Source organism: Platalea leucorodia (genome assembly GCF_965183815.1).
Source record: "Platalea leucorodia genome assembly, chromosome: 7".
NCBI classification, from domain to species: Eukaryota; Metazoa; Chordata; class Aves; order Pelecaniformes; family Threskiornithidae; genus Platalea; species Platalea leucorodia.
Window position 1 is genome coordinate 29,132,520 of NC_138829.1, and position 22,415 is coordinate 29,154,934.

A 22,415-nucleotide genomic window follows, 5' to 3' on the forward strand; every position below is an offset into this window, starting at 1 on the left:
CTACCACTTTCAGATTACTTGGAAAAAACAACTCCCCATACCCCAACAAATCAACACACCCCAATCACCCGTCAACAACCAAAGCTCCTGAAGCCAGTTGCTTCTTGTGAATTCTCAATGTGCATTCCCAAAGGGAGCAGAGGCAAAACAGGCACACGAAACACTCAGCATCTTGCAAGACTGGACCCATAGTCTCACTGCTGCTTTTTCGCAACCGTACCTTTAAAATTACCTTGCAATTTTTGTAACTTCTCCTTGATCATTTTAGGATTTCATGCCAAGAAATTCCCACACAGAAGGCTTTTACCTCTGTAGGGTATATAGCTGTCCTTACAGCTAATTGACCATTTAACTACTCTTTTGAGGGACTACTTTTTTGAGACAGATTTGGAGTGTCATGATGGCACCTACATATCAAGCATGAAGGCAGACATGCTATAGTAGTTTGAACGCAGGCTCAAAAAACTTGAGCTGCAGCTTTCTATAGCTGACCTTGGAAATCCAAGGCTTTTGTAACTCTTAAAGAAAAATGGTCAGCAAACTTCAAGGTTGGTTTGCTGGGGTTTCAAGCTTCTGACTATCACAGTTCAAAGAAACGAGGAGCTCAGTGCTACAGGAAGAAGAAAATATCCTGGATATGAGCATCTTAGATATAACTGCTAGTATTTATACAAAATCAGAATAACCTATGAATAAGCCTATTAAACTGTCAAACTCAGTTTAGGAAAAAATAGTTCTTCAGGACTTTTTAACTCAAGCCTCATGTTTTAAGACATCAGTTATACTGACTGCAGAGATGAGTCTAGTAACAATCACCACATGAGTTTCAGAGATACCTTAAGGGCTTTGTCCTTTATGATTAGGACCAAAAAAAACTCCACAAAACCCAACAAACATTTTTTTTTTCGCTTTCTTAAATCCTAAGCATCTTTTCTGTCAGCAGCCATTTAATTTAAACACAACAAAACTCTTATATTCTTTTTCTTTTCTTGAAACCATTTTAATTTTATTCAAATACTTATCCAAGTAGGCTACCTCAAACTTGTTTATTTCAAAATGAAAAGTGTTCATACAGTTATCACAAAATAACTACAATATAGCACCTTGTCACCACTTTTTTCACAGATTCTTGAATCCATGATAAAATGTAAGGTAATCTAAGTTAGTTTAGCTCTCAAAGTCTGTATCAGAGTTTACAGACAGTAAGATAACAAGCTACCTCTTAACTAAGACAATGAACTTTAGAATTTTAAAACTCTGAGGGCTGAGAAAGGTTCTCTAGAATTTGGAGAATTATCATAATACAGTATAGTAACAGACACACACGCTCTCATACATAATGATAAACCATCTTACAGTGAACAACCCGTACTCTTAGGACAGTGAGTTATGCTGTTTTTTCATGGGCTTCAAAGGCAGCAGACTCTACATGTACTTTCACTTCACAGTATGCAACACAGTGGATTTTTGTAAACCACCAAGAAACCCCATAATCCATTGGAGGCATTCTTATAATTAATACATTTATAGTTGCCAAATTGCTACAAAACCACAGAATTCGGTTTCAAATAGAATAACATTTAAAATAGGAATTTCCAGACATTAAGAAAACTGTGCTGTGATAGAAACATGTATCCAAGTTACCCCTGTGAAAACCTAACATAAGAATCATTTTGTCCTCACTGAACATCAGGTGGGAAGGGAGAACCCTTCCATCTGTACAAATGAACTGCAGCGTGTGAATAGTATCAGTTTTCAAGAAGACATCCATTTACACACCACAGCTGCTCTGTTAAATATCCTGTTAAACAATGGTATTATAAAGCCAACCAAAAAAGTAAGTAAGTCTTTAATTCCTAAACAGTAAACAAATAAGCCACCCAGTAAAATGGCACCTCTTATTTTTCTCTGCTTTCTTCTGTCTTGGCTCTGCTCAGTATAACTTCTTTCCAACTGCGCATGTTGGGTCTTGTTTAATGCACAAGAATGAGTTGGAAACTGGAGTTTGGAAAATCATATGTACACAACAAAGGTTCATATTCTCAAGGATTAAAATACTTTCTTATATAAGGAAAGCTATTTTTTATATTTATGAAAGAAGAGTACAAGATAGAATAATCAAAGACAATACCTCACTTTTAAATAAAATGTTGTGTTTACCTGTCTTTAATGTTGGTCAGGTGTCCTCTCCAGTTCCCTCCTGGTATACTAATATGTACACACAGAAAGATAAATAAAAACATTAGATCCTTATTTAACAACACCTGAATTACAGATAGAGAGTAATTCTATTTTGGTCAACATTTAGAAATAAAAGACCCATCAATCATCTACCCTGCAAAGAAATCATACAAAGATTCATATATAATTTAGCAATGCCTGAAAATATTGCATAAAGAACCAGCATTTAACAACATTCAGAGAATTACCACCATCAGCCTCCCCAGTTTATGTTGTCTCCAAATATTAAGAACCATACAAATAACCAGGCTGCACTGACAATTTTTAAGTTGCTGCCCTACATATTCATAAAGCACCTCAGAAACCAGATGGGAAAGCAGGAATCAAGATTTCTATGCAGATATCATCCTGAGGGATTAAGGAAGATATGCTCATACCAAAATGCTGCATTGAGACTTTTTGACTCCACATCATTATCATCATCACCACCACTACCACAGCCACCATCATGCTGGTGTAAATATTCCTTTTTGCCACAACATCCAAAACAGAACAGGTTACAGAACGGCAATACCCACGACAACATGCAGCTGCAGACACCTCTGCCTTTGCCACGGTGTTTATTATCAGAGGCTGCACAATCACACATGCTGTGGGCTTCGGAATAACCGTCCTGCTTCTGCCCTCCTTTCCCATTTCTCATGCTGATACATAGCGGTTCTTTAGCTTTCTTACAAAGACAACAGGCAACAGAAAATACTGTGATTCTTTGTTGCACACTCAGATCTCTCTATTGGATCTGGCTTTACTCAATACTAGAAGTCAGTGCTGGTCTGCTCTTCAGAAAAAACATTTTTTAAAACTAACACTTATTCAGTTACTCTCGCAGAGCTCACTTCTGTGCTTACTCCAGCACTGGTTTCCTTTATCAGCAAAAGTTACCTCCCAATCCTCATTGTTTTTGCAAGACCAACAGTGCTAGAAATTATCAGATTCTATTTCTTTTTGGGAACTCCACATAAACTGCTTATTTATTTTCAAACACCAGCATGTATAAGTTCAGCACTTAGCAACCGGAACAGACATATTCCCTATGTACCAAACCCAGAAAGAGATGAAGTCTGGTATTTTGGACAGCCATGACCCATCACAATTTCCTGCTTTCTGTACCAAGTAATAATATTTAACAGGTAAAATCTTTCAAGAAGAGGTGAAATCAGTAAGAATGTTACACTTTTACACTAATTTGGGAGCAAAAATAAAACACATCTTTTCATGACAACATGTCTCTCATGTAGAAGCAACAACCAAAATGAGATGTTGAGGAATCTTATTAGAGTTGATCTGTGGAATAACTGAATCCCATTCTCATGAACTGGGGTCTGCTATTAAAACATTATTTACCTTTCAAACCATAGCTTTATACTCCGCATAAATGTTTTGTGAGGGTATATTTGGTTCTCTCTCAAATATAAGAGGATACCAAACAGCTCTTTTTGTAACTCAGCGCCTTTCATACCCCTGCTGAAGTCAAAAAAGGCCTGTAGGACATCCAAGGTTGGGACCAAATCCTTAGCCAGCATTTCATGGTAAAGTTCAAATGCAAGGTTCATTTCTTGGTGACGGCTGGCTGCTTTGATACAGGATTCATAGTTTGTCCGTGAGGGAACCATAATCTTTTTTACTTCTTCCAAAAGAGTCAAGGCCATTCTCCATTGATCTGAATTACTCAGCCCCCTGATGAGAAGGCTGTAAGCGCCACTTTCTAAAACCTTAAATCTGATTTTCATTATGTCATACACATCACGAATTTCTGAAGTCTGCCCCTGCTGGACACACAATGCCAGATATTTGACCAACAAATTATATGCGATGTCACCATTACTCTTTGCCACATGGGTCAGCAAGGACTTAGCGACATCAATGGGGCTGTTGCACCTGACCATACTGTTAAACATCACTTCTTCAAATATTCCAGGTGATTGAAAGCTTTGCCTCAGCCTGTTCCATTCCTCAGCCTGCAAAGGTTTTTCTGGAGGCCGTACGTTGGTAAACTTATGCCTTGACAGAACTTGACTCATTAACCGTTTCTTCGGAGCTTCAACGGAGGAAGAAAAGCTGAGTTTCCCTTCAGATATTTCTTTAGTCTCCTCATCCCATCCTTTTTCTTCTTCATAATCAATTTCAGACCTTTTCTTGGTAGGAAAGACATCAGTTCCTTTGGGATCCACTGGTAACGCAGTGCTGGAAGATGTCATAAAATTGAAATAGCTAACCTGTTCCCTATTGGAGATGTTGAAAGAGACAGCAAACAGTTGTTGGCATCCTGAAACAGGCCAGAACGTTCGACATTTCCATAGCAAAGCCTGAAAACCCTGTTGACTAATTTGAGAAAAGAGTGCCATCACAAGAAGAAATTATCTCACTGTTAGCTCACTATATCTAACAAAGTTATAAAATGGAAAATGCAGTTTGCATGGGCTGTCAAGTTGTATAAGCTTCAGTTTCAAAATGCTTGTTCTAGGAGTCCGTTCTGCCTCTTATGAAAACAAAAAATGGTAAAATCTTTTTTTCACAAAAATCAATCTGTTAGACTGTGAGAACATTCATCCCAAATGAAGGTGTCTTTCTTTCTACAGAAGATGCTTTGCAGGTTTGCAGCTTGTCATTTCTGTTGGTAACTGTAAAGATGAGTACTGAGTATGTTGTATGCAGACAGGCAACTCTGATGCAGCTAGGCAAAAAGCACAGGTTTTTTTTCTTCCTGCCTTTATCCAAGTTGAGTCAGAAGGTCTCCTAAAAATAAAAATTAAAAAATAACACTGCAGCATCATGACCTGCTCTGTGCTTTCCTGTCACATTTCCATGTGTGTGCTAGCAAACACAAAGTTCAAGGTACCTCGACAATTTCAGGTCAGGAATCCCAGTCCTGACCCCTCAGGCAGTCCCAGCACGGGATTCCGAAGTTGGTTCCCTCACACCTTTCAACCTGTGACAAACTTCCGTTTAACCGGTTTCCACAAACGTAAATCCTTGGTAACGCCGCTGCCAAAGAGGCAGAGCAACTCCATTGGCAGTAATTACAGTGAAATCCCACGTAAGTGTTAGGTTGTAAACGTAAATATGGTGAGGATCACCGGCAGGCGCCTGGTGCGGCTCCTGAGGAGGCCCCGCCGGGCCTCAGGTCCCTCACCCGGCGCCCTGCGTGCCCGGCCCGGCGGCGCGCGGTACACTACAACTCCCAGCGTGCACAGCGGCCCGGCCCTCAGCAGCGCGCTGCCTACTGGCAACGTCTCTCTCTATTACCCCCCCCTCTTCCCCCTCCAGCGCGTAACGAAGCGCGGTCCCGGCGCGGGCTGCGCCCTTACCCCTCGGGACGGGCCCACCTCGCTCGGGGCGCGGCGGCGCTGCGGGGCGCGGGCAGGGAGCCGCTCAGAGCAGAGGCGAGCACAGGGCGGCCAGGGCGCCCGCCTCCCGCCAGCCCGGAAGCGCCGCCGGCCCCGCGCCTGGACTTGGAGCCAATCGCGTCTCACGGGGCTGGTCGGCACGTGGTCCCGCGCGCGCCGTTAGGGCGGATGGGGTTGCTCCGCCATATCAGTTGCGGGCACGGCGCTCCGAGGGTCAGGGGCGCCGGGCCGGGCACCGCGCATGCGCGCGGGGCAGGCCGGCCGGAGCGCGGCGGCAGCGGCAGCGATCACGTGCGGCCGGGCGCGCGGGGCGGGCGCGGCGGGGGCCATGGACTGGAAACGGAGCCTGCGGGGCCGCCTGGCCGCCCGCCGCGCCCGTGAGTGCCCCGGGGCCGGCGGGGACGGGAAGGGAAGGGAAGGGAAGGGAAGGGAAGGGAAGGGAAGGGAAGGGAAGGGAAGGGAAGGTGCCCCCGGGGGGGGGCGGGGGCGCGGCCGCCGGCGCCCGCAGTGACCGGGGGGGCGGGGCGAGCGTCGGCGTGCCCGGTGTTGCTGTAGTGCCCCGTGCGCGGGCTGCCGCGGGCCTGACAGGCCTCGCAGCCGTCCCGCGGAGAGACGGACAGCCGCCTTTGAGGGGCGGTGACGGCAGGGGCGGGGCCGTGTGGGCGTTGGGGCTGCGGAGGCTGGCTTGTCCGCGGTGCGTGCCCCTCTGGCAGCTTTGGCTGGTGACTCTGTTCCCAAGCGAGCCACAGAGAGCTTGTGCGGGCTGTAATGACAGCCTTGATGTTACAGAGTGAAGGGTGATTTTGTGCTGCTGCTTCTTGCAGTGAGCGCTATCTTAAACAGTGCTACCGCCGTAGAACAAGAATGCTGCTGCTTTGTCAGCCATAACCATGTTTCTGTGACAGTCGCGTACCCTGCAGAGAGCCAGGTGCGTGCAGTTACCAAAAGAGGTGCTTTGTAGATACTCAAATAGAATATATATGTGATGTATTCAATGCATCGGTTATATAATTTACATAATCGGCCTGTGCTCCATTCATTTCCACCTAATATTTGTGTTACTAACCAGCATAGCTGCATAAGCCTCAGCATAAACTCCTTTCTTCAAGCTCCTTGTTACATTAGACCTCTGGAGTACAACAGGAAAATTCTTTTCTGTGTTAATCAGCCAAAAAGAGTGAACAAGAGCTAAAAGATGAAGAAATGGAATTGTTCACAAAATATTACATGGAATGGAAAGGAGAAAGAAAAAGTGGCAATACATCATATACGAACATACCACGATTTTATTACCGGGTAAGTGAGGTATCCCAGTGAACTTCAACAAGAGGGTATTCTGTGTTGTGCTTATTCAGAGGGACACTTCAGCTTCAGAAGCTTAAGTAGCTTGAAATCTGAATGATGTGGATGGCTAAACATAGTTTTTTGTTTTGTACAATTGTGAATTTCAGCAGTTTCAAATAATTACTAAGCATCTCATCAAAGGTCATTAAATAGTTTGCTAATCAGGTAGAAGGCTTGGCTGTTTACTAAAGATAGGAAGTCCTCTTTCAGAGAAACTTCCCGTTTTAACTGAATTTTGACATACTAGTGTTATAAATAGTATCTTTCTGTTTAGACACGATGGGATGCTGCTTCATGAAAATGATGGGTCATTGCTCTTGCACACTAAAGATAGGTCTGTTACTTGCGTCATCCAGCAGAAATGCTTGGTCCGGCAGCTCATGTGTGAGATGAATCAGATTGGGATGGGGGAATACGGGAGCAAAGTTCGACAGCTTGATGTTGCTGGCACTTGTCCGCTTGACCAGTCAGCTGCTGTCTAACCTCACATGGTCCCACATTCCTTAGGATCATGAGTTTCTGCCAATTAAGTTCTCAAGTACCTGTGTTTCAGGTGATGAATACATATGCAACCGTCCAAGTTCTGGTAGTGCTGTGCAGTTTTGCATGTAAACGTCAGTAGAACTTTCATACTAAGTGTTCTTCCATCTGTTTTGTTGGTCAAAACAAGTCTAGTAGACATTCACACTTTTGAGAGTCAGGCCTACCACAAAATAGAAAGTGCTGCTCTCTCCTGAGGAAAAACACAGTAGTAAATGTCTTTTATGTGTGAGCCCTCCTATCTTGCAACTGTGGGAAAGCACTTACTGGGTGGGTTATTGGGTATGAGGTAGGTCTCTGTCTCTCATGTTAAAGATGTCCTGCTTTGAATAAATATTTCAATATTGAAATAGTTTGAGACAGTATGTAAGTGATATCCCTGTAGAAGAAGCAGGTACCATACAGCATGCTGGTAGACAGGTCATTATTTTCTGTCAAGTAAACAGCTTCATCAGAGTGTGTGACTCAGGACTACCTAGGAGTACTTGCTAGATGTGTGGTTTTTGAATGGTACCACTGTACAGCAAATTAAAATGCCACAACATTTCTAGCTACCAGCTGAAGATGAAGTCTTGCTCCAGAAATTAAGAGAAGAATCTAGAGCAGTCTTTCTGCAAAGAAAAAGTAGAGAACTGTTGGATAATGAAGAGCTGCAGGTAAGAAAATATTTTCCGTATGTTTCGTAATGGCTTCTGACAAGACTTCCTCTTTCTGCAGAGTTTGATTATCTCCTGTCTGTCCACAGAACCTTGTGGTAAGCTGCTTTGTAGTTGGGCACGTTGGCTGGTTGTGAAATACTGGCTAACGCTGAAGTGCTGCATAGTCTTGGGCTGGTAGTGTCAGTGTAAAGCTTCCTCGTTATGAGGTATATGAGGACTGAATCAGTGGCTTCTGGTTTTCCAGCACATTCCAACAATTTCCCTAGTGGCCCCAGAAGAAGAAATAAGTTCTGTTTCCGTATCACTGAGATGATTTTTCCGTATCACCCCAAGGATCGCTGAGTTTACTGCAGTGCAAAGACAAAAGGGATGTGACCCTAGAAATCCTAGTGAGTGAGAGAGAACGTGTGTGTGACTGTGTGTGTGTCTTTAACACCAGTTTAGAGCAGTGGAAGTATCGCTTGCTGTTCTGGCTGAACTGATGATGTGTGCTGATTAACTGGGATAACCTTGCAGCAAAAACCACATTTTTGCTGCATTTCTTAGGTGCTCTGTCTTAAGCACATTGACATCTCGAGAGAGATATCTTCTTAACCAAATATAAATGCCTTTTAAGAATCTGTGGTTTCTACTGGACAAACATCAGACATCACCAATGATTGGGGAAGAAGCAATGATCAACTATGAGAACTTCTTGAAAGTTGGTGAAAAAGCTGGACCTAAATGCAAGTAAGGCTGTCTTCTCTTGTATATGCTTACTTTGGCTAAACCTAAGTGGTAAAATAGATAGAGACAGTTTAATGGTGAGATAAAATCATGTCCATGTAGTTATTGATGAACTAGTTGCTTTGCATCCTTGCAAAGGTGTATTGCCCTACGTGTCTGCGGGAACTTCAGATAGAGATGTCTGCCACAGAGGTACTGCATCCTTTTGAAGAAGGAATTCTTATCAGCATGAGCATTTTTATGATGTTAGTGGCCAGTAAACAGCACATTTTGTATTTGAAGAAGAAATCGTGTCTCCAGTGATATTGCCCAACCTTCCCTAATATCTTCTGATGGAAAATTTCCTACCAGATGTTTTGTGTACAGCATACAGTGAACATCCCTTCTTTATGCTCCTGTTGGAGACTGTTGTTGTGCACATAGCTTTGTGATTGAGTTTTGGGCAGAGGCAGATTAGTTGTCAGTACTGGCAGTTCCTTTTATGTGCATATCATTGTAGAAGACTGGAAGCTACCAAATACATTGTACTAAAGAGAAATTAAATTGAATGAAAGCTCTCAAAGCTCCCACATCACTGAAGAGTCCCATGAGCAGCAAAGGCAGCTGCTTTTTATTGAGTTTACCATTATTACTTGGTAGGATTCCACTTGATGGGTGTAGCGTAGCAAATTAACATCTTTGAATATACAGAACACATTCTGTGTTGTTAAAACAGTATTTTAAAGTGTCTGTAAGTTTTGGATACTGTAACTGGATCTGTCAGTCCAGTGTAATCAGATGCATAGAAGTAGCTTTTATGTTTTACAGGCAGTTCTTCACAGCTAAGATCTTCGCTAAATTGCTCCATAATGATCCTTATGGGAGGATATCTATCATGCAGTTTTTCAATTATGTCATGCGAAAAGGTTAGTTGATGCTTCTTCTGTGTTATTGTCAAGGCTATTTTAAGCTTTATTAATTACTTGCCATTCTCTTCAGCAGCAGTGAGATCTAGCCCTTGATTGCTAATGCTGTTTTCCTGGAGGCTTGGGATTTTTTTCCAGTTACTAGGAGGTGGGAGTTCACCCTACCTCTGAAATCCACCTCACCTCTCAGCCAGAGATGTCCTTGATCTGTTTGTAAGATATATTGTCATTCTGATTTCCTTTATTCAGGTAGTACTGTGAAGAGCAAAACAATAAAGTTATGTGGCGAGTGTGATCCTAACCACTGTGATCAGACTGTCCAGCACATAGTTTTGCTGGTTTTCCTTCTACAGAGTGGTGTTATCTATGTTTTCTAACTGTGCATGTCAAATATGTCAATATGTTCTTGTGCTTGTCACTATAGCCTTACCGTATTTTCAGCTATTTTTTATTATAAATAACCACTTGGCCTGAAATATGCAATTTTTTTTTTTTTTTAATCTGTATTAGATCTTGTTTAAAAAGATAAGGCTGGCTAGCAGAAAGGAAGGTTGCCTCATTGCCTTGTCCCCTGGCTACTGTGTTCTTAGGTCTGGTAGAGCCTTCAGGAGGGCAGAATGGCACCCTTCCCCAGAGCAGCTCAGCTTGTTTAACATAAAATCTTGTGGTGCAAGGGATGAGAGGTGTGTTGAGCAGGAAACCTGGTGAGTAGATGTGCAGAATATGCAAGAAAGGAGTAATAGGCCCATTTGCAACAAACAGCAAACCCAAAAGCTGCAGGATAAGAGACTTGTGAAGAAGTCTGTGAAAATTTTGTGCTTTTCAAAAAGGCCTACCCAGGTTGGACACAATAGAGATTCTTTCAGAGCTCTTTATTTCATTTATTTCATTTGTTTCACGCAGAAGTTTTAAGTCTTGTGTATTTATGGTGATACCTTTTTTCTAAAAAAAAAAAAAAAAAAATAGGGGGGGGCAAACAAAAAAACCAAACCAAAACAAAAAACCCCAAACAAACAAACAAAACACGCAAACAAACAAACAAAAACAAAAAACCCCACCAAATTTAGAGACAGGAAGCCTTTTGGTATGTCCCGTCTCAATCAGATTTGATTTTCAGACTCTGGCCAACATAAGGTCCCATTGCAGTGTTTGGTTGCAAGTCCCTCTTGGGTCAGTTGAATAAGCATCCTTGGTTTTGCTAGCTTACAGCATTGGAATTGCCTAATAAAGTTAGCCCAGTAGCATGTCTGTGCAGTAGCTGAGATAATTTCTATTGTCTGTCATACAGCATTCCTTATGAGGGCTAAAGACCAGGCCAGGTATTAAAGGAAGAAAAGACTTAAATTCCTGTAGGAACTCTCAGTTAATACTTTAGATTGGAATTAGTGATTTACACCTGTATTTACTGCTAGATGTCCTTTAGCGTGGCACTGAAAGGAGAGGAAGGTAACAGATGATGAAGGGAGTTACTCTGCAGCTGCCTGAGCTGACCCAAGTTGGAGCAGTGCAGTCCCGCCTTTCCCCTTCTTGCTGCTGAAGCTCATGCAGCGGAGCAGTCAGCCTCCAGAGTGGTGCTGCGGTGGGGAAGAGGCCGTATCACACTGAGCTTAAAACATCTTAAATTGCTGTGCCTTGGGTGTGCAATGGTTTGCTCTAACCAGCTGAACTCATTAATGAGCTTTTGGGGTTTTTCTTTTATATGCTTGTTAAAGTTTTAGGAATAGCTGCATGTATTCACATACTTGTGCTGAACATGTAGCATTCTGTCTTTCTCCTTCCTGCCTCCAGCTGGAGGATTTCCTACAGTCCATGGATTCCAGACTTTCTTCCTCTTTCTTAATGATCTACGCAGCCCTTTTGGGAGGGGACGAGAGAATGGTGAAGTTAATAACTGATTAATGGTGAAGCATTTCCCAAAGCACCATCTGCCTCCAGTAACGCTTCCCTTTCAGGAGGAAAGGTGGTTGAGTCTGTCGGCTCTGCCCAAACAAGTCAAGCCTAGTAAAAGTGTCTCAAATCACTTCAGGGTGTGTGATGCACTTGCCTTTAAACTTCAGCCAGCAAAGAAACAGCCTCACTGTATAACCTCTGTCATCTCTGAGTGATACTTGGTCCACCTTGACAAACACTTACCTCAAAGAGATGAATGTTGGTATGAAGCACAGCTTGTATTTCATAAGAGGGACTTTTAAACTGTTTCTTCATAAAACGTTTCTTCATAAAAAGTTAAATTTAATGTGGAGTGTGTGAAGAATAGTTTTTATGCCTAATCTGTACTCCATCTCTGTTACTGTGCTTTAACAATGGCCTCAAGCACATTGTCCTGTAGATTGCCTGATTAGTCCACCTTCTCATTGCAAAAAATAGATGCTTGTGCTATTCTAATTCTTTTGTTGTAACTCAGAAGCGAGCGCAGGACCTCTGGCTGTAGCTGCAGTGTCTCGTGCTGCACAAGGGGCTGGAGCAATCTGACAAGCAATTTGTATATGACATTGTACAGCTGTTTTTAATGCAGTGAAAATGCACTGTTACACATATCTCTAGGTCAGCAAGAGAGAACGAATCCATGTGATTCCATGTACCGGATGAAATGTGGTGTCTGCTCAGCCGTTTCTCACATCTAGTTATTATAAGGCAGTCTTGGCCACAGCAGACCATGTATCGCCAGTGACTCTTACCACCTTAGAGACTGAAACGGCGTCTCTAAGCAGGGCTGGTACATATCATGGCTTTGCTTAAATCTCAGAAAAATGGGAAATAGAGAGAGGCACTTGACATCCTGCAGTGCCTTGTGGCCTTTAGAATAACTTCAAATTTTGGTGAGGCCTCAAAAACCCCCTAGGTTTCTTGCATTATAATTCTGTGTTCTGTTTTACAGTATGGCTTCATCAGACAAGAATAGGTCTCAGTTTATACGATGTGGCAGGACAGGGCTACCTCAGAGAATCAGTAAGTAAATTCTTGGTTAATTTAACGTCTGTCTTTACTCAAACAACAGAGCATCAGAAAGGCTCCAATTTTCTTCCAGTCTTATCTCATAAAAGCTTATATCGTAATCTAGATTTGTGGTGGGCACGTTTGGTTAAATAGCAATCTATATTCTAGAGATTTGGTGGTGAGAGCACTGCTAGCCTTTTTAACATATGGGTAATTCTCTGAAAAAGATTGTATATATCAAGGTTTCATGTCATTATCACTGTACTAGATTTAGTAGGATACAGTAGAAATCACAAAAAAGGATGGCTAGAGTGGGCCTCAATGAATTATTCTCCTCTTGTAACAGGAGTTAATATTATAAAATAAATAAGAAAGTTCTAGTTACCACTCTACTTAAAAAAGATCTATTAAAAGAATATTCAGCAATAGGATAAGCCAATTAGGAGTTATGCACTGATATTTGAAAAAGGTACAGTTGAATGCATTTATATTTACATATAAATATCATCTTCTTTGTTAACATTCTGCTTTATTTGTAAACCATTTTAGTCATGGCATCACACGTGCATGTATATGACCTAGGATTTCTTGCACAGAGACAGAAGCTTTTTTGCCTGCTTTCATGCTCTTTCCTGCATTGTTGCAGGATTGTATTTTTAACAAAATATACCTGAAAGCCAGAGTGGAATATAGCAAACATGCAACAATAGTAGTGTTTAAAGCTTGTTTTCTTTCTTAATTCTGCAGGATTTAGAAAACTATATTTTGGAACTCATCCCAACTTTGCCACAACTGGATGGTTTAGAAAAATCTTTTTACTCCTTCTATGTCTGCACAGCAGTTAGAAAGTTCTTCTTCTTTCTGGATCCTCTCAGAACAGGTAGGTCCATTATTTTCAAAATTCTAAATATGTGGGAGTATTTTAAAACGTTTCCACCGAAGCTACTTGTGTTTTCAAAGTAACATGTAGTTGTCTTTGTAGGCTTTTGTTCAGGAATCTTGTGTTTGAAGACTAATCTCCACTGAAGACCATGAGTCTTTACATGGGTCTACTAATCTACTTCTATAGCTAATGAATTTCTATGATATACCCATCAGTTGTTGTACTATAGAGTTATTTCATACAAACTGACAAATAAGATATTGTTTCATCATAATGCATCATTAGCAGTAGCTAATTTTATAAGTGTTTAGGGTGAATAGAAAACACAGCAAGTAACAACAGAACTGCTTGGCAGAACATCCACAGAGCTGAGGAGATGCTCAAGAATGCTTATTGTGATGTGCTTCTCCTGCAATTAAATTTGTGTGCACCATGTAAACTCATTAGAAAAGGTTTGCAGTTATGGCTGCTAATCCTTATTACAGATGTGGCTCCCTTGGACAACAGGTTGCTTTTTCTTATGCCTTTGATTTAAGTCACAAACTGCATGTGTTTTCAAGATCTAGCTGTGCCACTTGAAGACATCAGTGTTGTGTGGGCAGTAGCCTCTGGCAGAGGTAATTACAAACATGTAAAGAGGGTGTGTGTGAAGTTAAAAAGCCATTATTTTGCCCAGCTCTTTGTGCAGTGTCTGTGCACCAGTCAAAGCTACACCAGCAGAAGTTCACTCTGCCACCTTAGCTTTGTGTCACATCTGTAGTTTCTGAAGATGTAAAAATATCACATCACTTAAGAGACTCTATTATTCCAACAACTGGTTTAAGCATGCTTTCTTTGCATTTTTTATTTTACATTTTGAGTTGATGTTGAACACTCACATTTTTTATTTAGTTTTCTGGCTTATAAGGCTTCAGGATAACTCCTGTCAATATCAGGCTAGCTTTAGTCAGTCATTTTAAAAGCTATTTTTATTTTATCTCTTAAATTGCAGCCTTATCCTTAATGTTAGAAGTTGGGTTTGTTGGGTTTTGGTTTTTTAAACATTTTCTTTTCTGCTCAGAATACTTCTTTTAGAACCACCTAAATGAGAACAGTCAAATGGATATGTTGGCTGGGCGACTTTTAAAATGTGCCTTCCTTTTCTTGCTGCAGGGAAGATAAAGATACAGGATATTTTAGCTTGCAGCTTCCTGGATGACTTACTGGAGGTAAAGATCTTGTAGCATATACTATTGTATTTTAATTTACTCTTTCTGAATTCTAACTTTATGTTTCACTTAGTTAAGGGATGAAGAACTTTCTAAAGAAAGTCAGGAAACAAATTGGTTTTCTGCTCCTTCTGCATTAAGAGTTTATGGTAGGTTCCTTTATATGTGAACTTTTTTTTCCTTTTTTATTTTCCTCTCCTCTCTGCCTTGTATGACTTAGTCACATTCTTAGTGTTATTTTTCCTCTGTTTTTGTCTCTTTAAATCCTCCTGATAACTTGTCTTTTCAACTCCTGTAGCCATCCTTTCAGTGTATCTTCCTGACTTTCTTTGCAGTTTCAGTTCTCCACTGTTGCTCTTTACCACGGTTTTATCCTCTGTCATTTTGTGCTTTTTGCACAAGGTACAAGATTCCTCTGTAACCTTCTCTTTTGACTGTTCTATTCGTGCTTTTGCATCACCTTTAGCTCTTTTTTTCATGCTTACAGCAGATCGGTTTAAAATAAGACTCTCTTAGACTTCTACTCCTTTCTTCGTATACACAGCCTTTACTTTTGAGCCATTACTTTAGAGTAGAGCTATTAACACTTTGTTATGGGAATCCCGCTTCCCCTGCCCCCATGTTCTGTGCTCATTTTTGATGCTCTATGAATATTATTGTGGATCTAGCATATTCCCACTTAACTGCATTAACTTTATGATGAAAATTGAACAAATGTTTAAAAAGTGCTATATTTTCTTTCTCTGTTGAAACAGTTCTTTGCTAATACAGGTATACTATGTTTTGCCCTCTATATCTCCTCCCTAGGCCAGTACTTAAACCTCGATAAAGATCACAATGGCATGCTCAGCAAAGAAGAACTGTCCCGATATGGAACAGGGACTCTGACCAACATATTTTTGGATCGTGTCTTTCAGGAATGCTTAACATATGATGGTGAAATGGTAATCACATATTTTTCACTTTGTTCACAATGTAAAAGCTTTGGCTTATTGAGACAGGAAATGTCTCATAATCAGTATCTTTAAAATGAGGAGTAGCTTGAGGTAAAGTAACTTTTGTTTATCACTGTGCACGCAAGTGACCATGCAGCAGATTAGAAAATTAATTTTCTTAACAGCAAGGTGATCGCAGTGTGGCTTAAAGACAAGTTGCTTGTTTTGAAAAGCAGAGGTGATACAAAATCCAGACAGCCTAGGGTAAAGCTTCTTGTAGATTGAATAACATAAAGTTCATGTTGAAAAAATGTATAAATGTAGCAATGCTTCTTAGTTACCTGTAATTCTTTAAAGAGAACTAAAGACAAGTGGCACGCTTGAGACTCATGCAAGTTAGCTAACCTGTCCACTTCTTCATGAAGACAACAGTGTTTTTTGTTGTAAGCTTTCCATAGCTGTGGAAAAAGGGAAGTCTAACTAAATTAGAGTTAAAATAAAAACTTGTATCTCTATTTTGAAAGCTTTACTTCATGTATTGCTATGGTTGTTGTCTGCATTTAGGTGACTCAACTCTAAAAGTGATAAATTACAAATTCACTATGCAGTTCTTCTGCCACCTTAGCAGTTTTTTGTAGAATCACAGAATCGTTGAGGTCAGGAGGGATCCTCTTAGTTGCCCTTTGCTGGACTTGCTGCGATAGGTCCATCTCTCTCGTACGGTGGAGACCAGAACATGACCCAGCGCTCAGATGTGGTCTAACCAGTGCTGAGGAGAGGACAAGGATTACCTTCCTCAGCTTGCCAGCAAAGCTCTTCCTAATGCAGCTCAGGATGCTGTCAGCAGCCTTTGCTGCCAGGACAAGTTGCTGGCAAGTGTTGAACTTTGTTGCCCATCAGGACTCGCAGGTCCGTCTGCGCAAAGCTGCTTTCTGACGAGTCAGCCCCCAGCATGTACTGGTGCGTGGGGTTATTCCTCCCCAAATGCAGGACTTTGCATTCCCTCTGTTGAGCTTGATGAGGCTCCTGACAGCCCATTTTTCCAGCCTGTCAAGCTGCCTCTGAATGGCAGCACAACTCGCTGGTGTTTAAGGTAGACAGGGTTATTATATACATAGGACTGAAGGATTTTTGTCCTTGTCGCAACTGTATCTTGATTGGGAAACCAAGAATCAGTACTAATGAAAAAGAAAAATGTGATATGTATTTGTGATGTCTAGTAATGCTTCTACCACATGATTTGCCAAACTACCTACTCTGGTCTAAGGATTATATACTTTAATTGGCCATATATTTCACCGTTTGGTAATGGTAGGCTTACTGCCACTGGATGTTTAATTTGTGGTAACGGAAACCTTTTATATGGCTTTTCTTCACTAGTTGGGTATGTTCAGCAGTCTTAAGATGTATTAAACATTCTTTAAAAGTATATATAGCATGTTTAATTTGGATTTGTGCTTGGAATCCAATTTTACCTCTATAAATGGTAGGATTTCCTATCGTCAGCAGTCATTAAAAACTAACTTTTCTGTTCACGTTGGTGGTAGCAGCCATTTTCTATTTCACATTGTCTTTTTCAGAAAATAGACTGATCCCCTACAATGAAATAGCTGCCAATTATAAAGTTCCTGCTTGCAAAATCAATTTAGAAAGACGACTGTAATAAACATGATTGTATCTACTTTTAGGACTATAAAACCTACCTGGACTTTGTGCTTGCATTAGAAAACAGAAAGGAGCCTGCAGCTCTGCAATATATTTTCAAACTGCTTGATATAGAGAACAAAGGATACCTGAATGTCTTTTCCCTTAATTATTTCTTTAGGGTAAGTCTCTTTATAGAGGTAGGCCATTTTCTCTGTTTATAGTGTTACAGCCTGTGTGCTTCTGCATGCAGATCTGCAGGAAATCACTTTAAATTACCAGTACCCACTGGGAGGCTAGTAACTACTTCTAAGAAGATTTAAAATATTAAAAAAAATATTCCAAAACCTGGAAAGAATTCAAAAGGTATTTTCAACATTTTATTTGCAGTTGAAATCAACTGTTTTGATTTCATTTAGGAAAAATATGTTCTTTCTTTTTTTTTTTTTTAATTGGAGTTGTCCTAAAATTGCCTAATGATTACCCATTAAAGTATCCTATGATGGTTCTAATTGGTTATTGCCCATGGTTTTAATTTCCACTGTAATCCTAAAATATGGTAGAAGCAATGAAAATAATGAAATGCAGTGATGGGCCTGTACAGCTGTGGGATTTTTTTATTCAGTATATTGATTGCAAAAAGCTCCTTGCACTTCTCATATTCTGTATTTTTATCTGTTGCTCCCAGAATATATTTAAAATAAGCTTAAATTTTTTTAGTTGCTGTTAAAATTAACCTAAGGCTTGTGAAGTCTTACTCCAAATTGTGGTTTGTGTGAGAATGGTTTTTTTGCTTTTCTTCTGGCTTGTGGTGGTTTGGGTTGGGGGGGGGGCGGGGTGTGGATGTTCTGTTGTTTTGGTTTTTTAATAGATACATGAGGTATCTTGGGAAGGGAAATGTCATGCAGTAAAATAGTATTTTTGTTGTGGATGGTTTAGGCTGAGTTATGAGTGTGATGCTTTTTTCATGTACAGGATCCCCTCAGTGATAACTATTCAGACACAGGGACAAGCACTTCAATTTTCTTTGTGTGGATCTTTGTATTGTAACTGTAAAAATAAACAATGGCATTGTACTTAGCCGTGTGCTCGAAGTATGATGAACAAGGTGCATACTTCATTCAGCTCATTAAGCAAAGCAATCAGGCCTGCTCAAAGCATAATCTTATATCCATGTTATTTCTATCTTGTAATAAGTCTCCAGTTGAACATGAACTTTGATAGTGACTACAACCATACCATTTTGTAAAAATAAGACTTCTTATCTGGAAGACCTTTTCTAAAAAGGAAGGGTTTTTTTTAAAAAAACAAACAAACAAAAGAAACCCCCATAAAACCCCACAACTACTTTTTTCTTTTAGTGCCTTGGAACCGTCAAATAATTTAGGGTGTAATGGACCTTTGAAGGTCACCTGCTCCCACTGTCTGCTTGGAGCCGGGCCAGCTTCATCGTTAGGGCGAGTTGCTCAGGGCCTTGTCCAGGCGAGTTTTGGGTATCTCCAGGGAGGGAGACTCTACACCCTCTTTGGGCAATGATGTGTTTCCAATGTCTGACTACCCTGACTGAGAAGACTTTTCTCCCCTCATGCTTTCCCCCATCGTTGTCTAATTGGAATGCCTCTTGCTGCAGTCAGTGTCTGCTGCCTCTTGCCTTTGCACTGTGTGTCTCCAAGAAGAGTCTCGCTGTGGTGTCTCTAGCCACCTGCTAGGTAGTCGAAGATAGTAATTAGATTTCCCTCACCACCCCAGCCTTCTATTCACCAGGTGAATTAATCCCCATCTCAAGCCTCTCCTCTCAGCTGTGCCGTGCTTTAGCCCCGCAAGCATCCTGATCGCCCTTTAGCAGGTTCCCACTGGTTTGTCAGTGTCTCATAAAGGGGAGCCCAAAGCCGCGAGGCTGCATCTGGAGTACTGTGTCCAAATGTTGAGTCAGGAGGAATAATCACCTCCCTGAACCTGCCAGCTATGCTTGTACTAATGCAGCCCAGTATTTATCTGCCTTCATCACTACAAGGGCACCCTGCAGATTCTTGGTCAACTTTTTGCGCGCCGAGGCGTCCAGCACCTTCCCTGCCGAGCTGCTTCTGGCCAGCTGGCCCCTAGAGCGTGCTGCTGCACGGCGTCGTTCTGCTGCAGGTGCAGGCAGGGTTTTTTCATGTGCCTTTTCAACTTCATCATGAACTTTGTTTAGTAAGTTGTAGCTGTGTTGTACGCTTGGTGGGCAACTGTCGGGCCAGGGTGTGGCAATACTAAAGATCCTAGAGAAGCTAAACAACGATTCGTCTTCTCTCCCTGCTTCTACAGCTCACCATTCCCACCACTTTCTCCGCTTCTTTTCATGTGGCCGTAGGATTCAGGGAGGCCAGGGGCCACATCGACTGTCTCTGATTTTAATCAAGGGTGTTAATTTACAGTTTTACATTTTAGAAAAACATGAATTGTAGTGTTGTCATAGTAGATAAGTGATTCCAATATGAAAGCAATTTAACAAGGTAATTCTGCGTAAGCTACTGTTGCATAGCTATTTTTGTGGGTGTCTCCAGTTACATACTTACTCTATGGCTTAGTTACTGAAAAGATTCCTCGACTACAGCAGTTGCTTGATCATACTCCAAAATGTGTCCCTCCCTTAAAATTTTGGAAAATGCAATGTTCAAAGTTTTCCTTGAAATCAGAACAGTTCCTTTTGACTCTGTGAATAATGGCTTTTCTGCTAGTGTGAATGTGGGCAGGTCTGCACCTACAGAGGCTATGCTGGTACAGCTGTGCTGACAAGGCTATGCAACTTGTGCCAGTGAAACAGTTTTGTTCATAGTTGTTGTTTGCAGGCAGAGGTTTGGTGATGCAGCTGTTTAAAGAGTACCACATTAAAAGAACTAATAGTAGGGAATACTATTTTGCGCAAAACAAGAAATGCCCACTTAGGGCATGAACCGGGAGAACCCTTCCATGCATGGGCAAATGCTCAAATAGACAAACACATCGTCTCCCTCACATTATTATTTGATCAGCCAGAATACAGGTTCCATCTTCAAAGTAGTTGAGAGTGTGAGTAGCCACACTGGTTTGTCTGTCTGCTGGTTGGTCTTTTCCCTTCTCTCTTTCCCTAGGCTGTATTTCACACTTTGTCAGAAAACTGAACCTTCTGGTTTGAGTGTATTACTGTCTTCAGCTTTGAGTGTTGAGTGATAATACTCAAGTGTCTGCATATCCCATTTACAGAGTGCTCAAACACCGGTCATAATGAAAGTCGGATTCTTATCATATTGATTAAGAACTGTGAACCTAGAGATGTGAATCATTGATTATGCCTTAACTCACCCCTTCCTCACTTGTGGAAGAGAATTGATTGCAAGCTGTACTATGAATGCTTTGTTACAGGGCAATACAGCTTAAGATGCAGAAGCACTCAAAAAGTTCCATACAGTGTCAGTATAACACTGCACTGCCTATTCCTAACTTTTCTTTTTTTTTTCCTAGGCTATTCAGGAACAAATGAAAATCCATGGACAAGAACCAGTCTCTTTTCAGGATGTCAAGGTTAGTTTTACTGAATAGAGTACTACATGAAATATTGGAATAAGCATTTCATAATTTCCTTTATATCGTAGTTTCTAGGTTGTTGTATATTTACTTGCAGGGCAGTAGAGATGATCTCACTTGTCCTACTCATAGGTTTGAAAATGTCTTTCTATTCAGCAATTGCTCTGTAAGAAATCTGGTATGCAACTGTTCTAGTAGTTTGCTTATGAATAGACAAAGTACCTTTAAATACATGTTGCTGTGCTTTACACTTGAAATATTTGGTACGTCTGTTTTATGGTTCAGGATCATCCTGGGGTGAGGGGCAGTGGGGGGCAGACTGGTGACTAAAAAAATCCTGTCTATAAAACTCTTTATTACTGCCTACTTTACATTTAGCAGTTTTAGTACTTAAAAAGTACAAGAGCTTCTCTAAAACTTAGCTCATACAAGCGAACCGAGTTTCATGTTGCCACTTTGAGGCCAAACCCTTCCCAGAAAAGCAAATTCTTATTTGAGATGCAGGAGCTGAGCACACTGCTACTATCTGTAGCTAATTACTGTGCTTTGTATCTTAAATGGTTTGGGATTTAACAGCTTTTTTTTTTTTTTTTTTTTTAATCAGTGTGGGTGGCACTAGTTACGCAAAGATCATTCTGTATATGGTATAAAGTAGCCATTATTCTGCTCATTAATGTGTGGGATTTTTTCCCTCAATTTTGACTTTTTTCTTTCATAGGATGAAATCTTTGATATGGTGAAGCCTAAAGATCCTTACAAAATCTCCCTTCAAGACTTAATCAATAGCAGTCAAGGAGACACTGTTACCAGCATTCTAATTGATCTGAATGGGTTCTGGACATACGAGAACAGAGAGGTCCTTGTGGCAAGTGATAATGACAACACTGCTGATGTTGATGATACGTGACTTTGAACAGGAGCAGACTGTATCCATAGAGATATCTCAACTGTTGGACGCTGGAAACATTCATTATGTGAATCAATGCCTCTTCCATTTTACTTCCCTCCCCTTCCCCCCTTGCCCTCCCATATAATATAAAATGTGGTACAGACACAAATCGCAGAACTAATTTCTGAAACCAAAAAAGCAAGTGTTGTTTAAGAGGTAAAAATTATCTTCTTCTTTTTTTAATAAATATTTTTGGACTTTTTCCCTGTGTACCAAGCCCTATTCTTATTTGAGTACCCTATTCTAAATGTGAATTACCCCGAACCACATCCTTACTTTCAGGGTAATCTTCAGCCCTGGCCTGTATGCACTCAGCCATCCCAAGCCTGCCGCTGCATTCCGTATGGCTTCCTCTAATGATAGCACAGTTGAGCATTCTGTTGTAAAGGCAAAAGTCTTCAGTGAGAGGTAAAGAGTTTAGGCCTTTTTCTTCTATATGTGTCCAGCTTTTAAGTTTCTAACAAAGAATAAGTAAATAACTACTGAACTGACTGAATAGTTCCCTGATTCTTAAGAGGTTCATTCACAGAAGTAGAACTGCACTAGCTTTAGGT

At 41.0% G+C, this 22,415-nt stretch overlaps 2 protein-coding genes across 7 annotated transcripts in view; one reads left to right on the forward strand and one right to left on the reverse strand.

The window, feature by feature from the left end:
• The window catches only part of PRORP (protein only RNase P catalytic subunit), a 53,292-nt gene extending 47,503 nt beyond the window's left edge, over positions 1–5,789 (reverse strand). For 2 of the 4 annotated variants that reach the window (XM_082318605.1, XM_082318602.1), the window contains exons 1-3: positions 5,081–5,403; positions 3,586–4,977; positions 2,161–2,208 (exon numbers count right to left, since the gene is read on the reverse strand). In XM_082318605.1, coding sequence (XP_082174731.1) covers positions 2,161–2,208; positions 3,586–4,586 — 1,049 coding nt within the window. In that variant the 5' untranslated portion in view covers positions 4,587–4,977; positions 5,081–5,403. Of the gene's footprint in view, positions 1–2,160; positions 2,209–3,585; positions 4,978–5,080; positions 5,404–5,549 lie in introns of those variants that run through there. The other 2 variants (XM_082318603.1, XM_082318604.1) reach the window with 2 other exon arrangements.
• An 86-nt stretch (positions 5,790–5,875) lies between these two features.
• On the forward strand, positions 5,876–22,017 carry PPP2R3C (protein phosphatase 2 regulatory subunit B''gamma). 3 transcript variants are annotated; one of them, XM_082316782.1, is made up of 13 exons: positions 5,876–5,965; positions 6,757–6,884; positions 8,024–8,128; positions 8,748–8,860; positions 9,665–9,762; positions 12,641–12,711; positions 13,447–13,579; positions 14,735–14,790; positions 14,864–14,939; positions 15,598–15,734; positions 17,414–17,551; positions 20,850–20,909; positions 21,631–22,017. In XM_082316782.1, the coding sequence occupies exons 1-13, from the start codon at positions 5,917–5,919 to the stop codon at positions 21,817–21,819; spliced, it is 1,353 nt and encodes a 450-aa protein (XP_082172908.1). In that variant the 5' UTR covers positions 5,876–5,916; the 3' UTR covers positions 21,820–22,017. The 3 variants fall into 3 exon arrangements, with proteins under 3 accessions (XP_082172908.1, XP_082172910.1, XP_082172909.1); XM_082316783.1 differs by lacking the exon at positions 5,876–5,965 and adding an exon at positions 6,113–6,516; XM_082316784.1 differs by lacking the exon at positions 17,414–17,551.
• Positions 22,018–22,415: the final 398 nt, after the last annotated feature.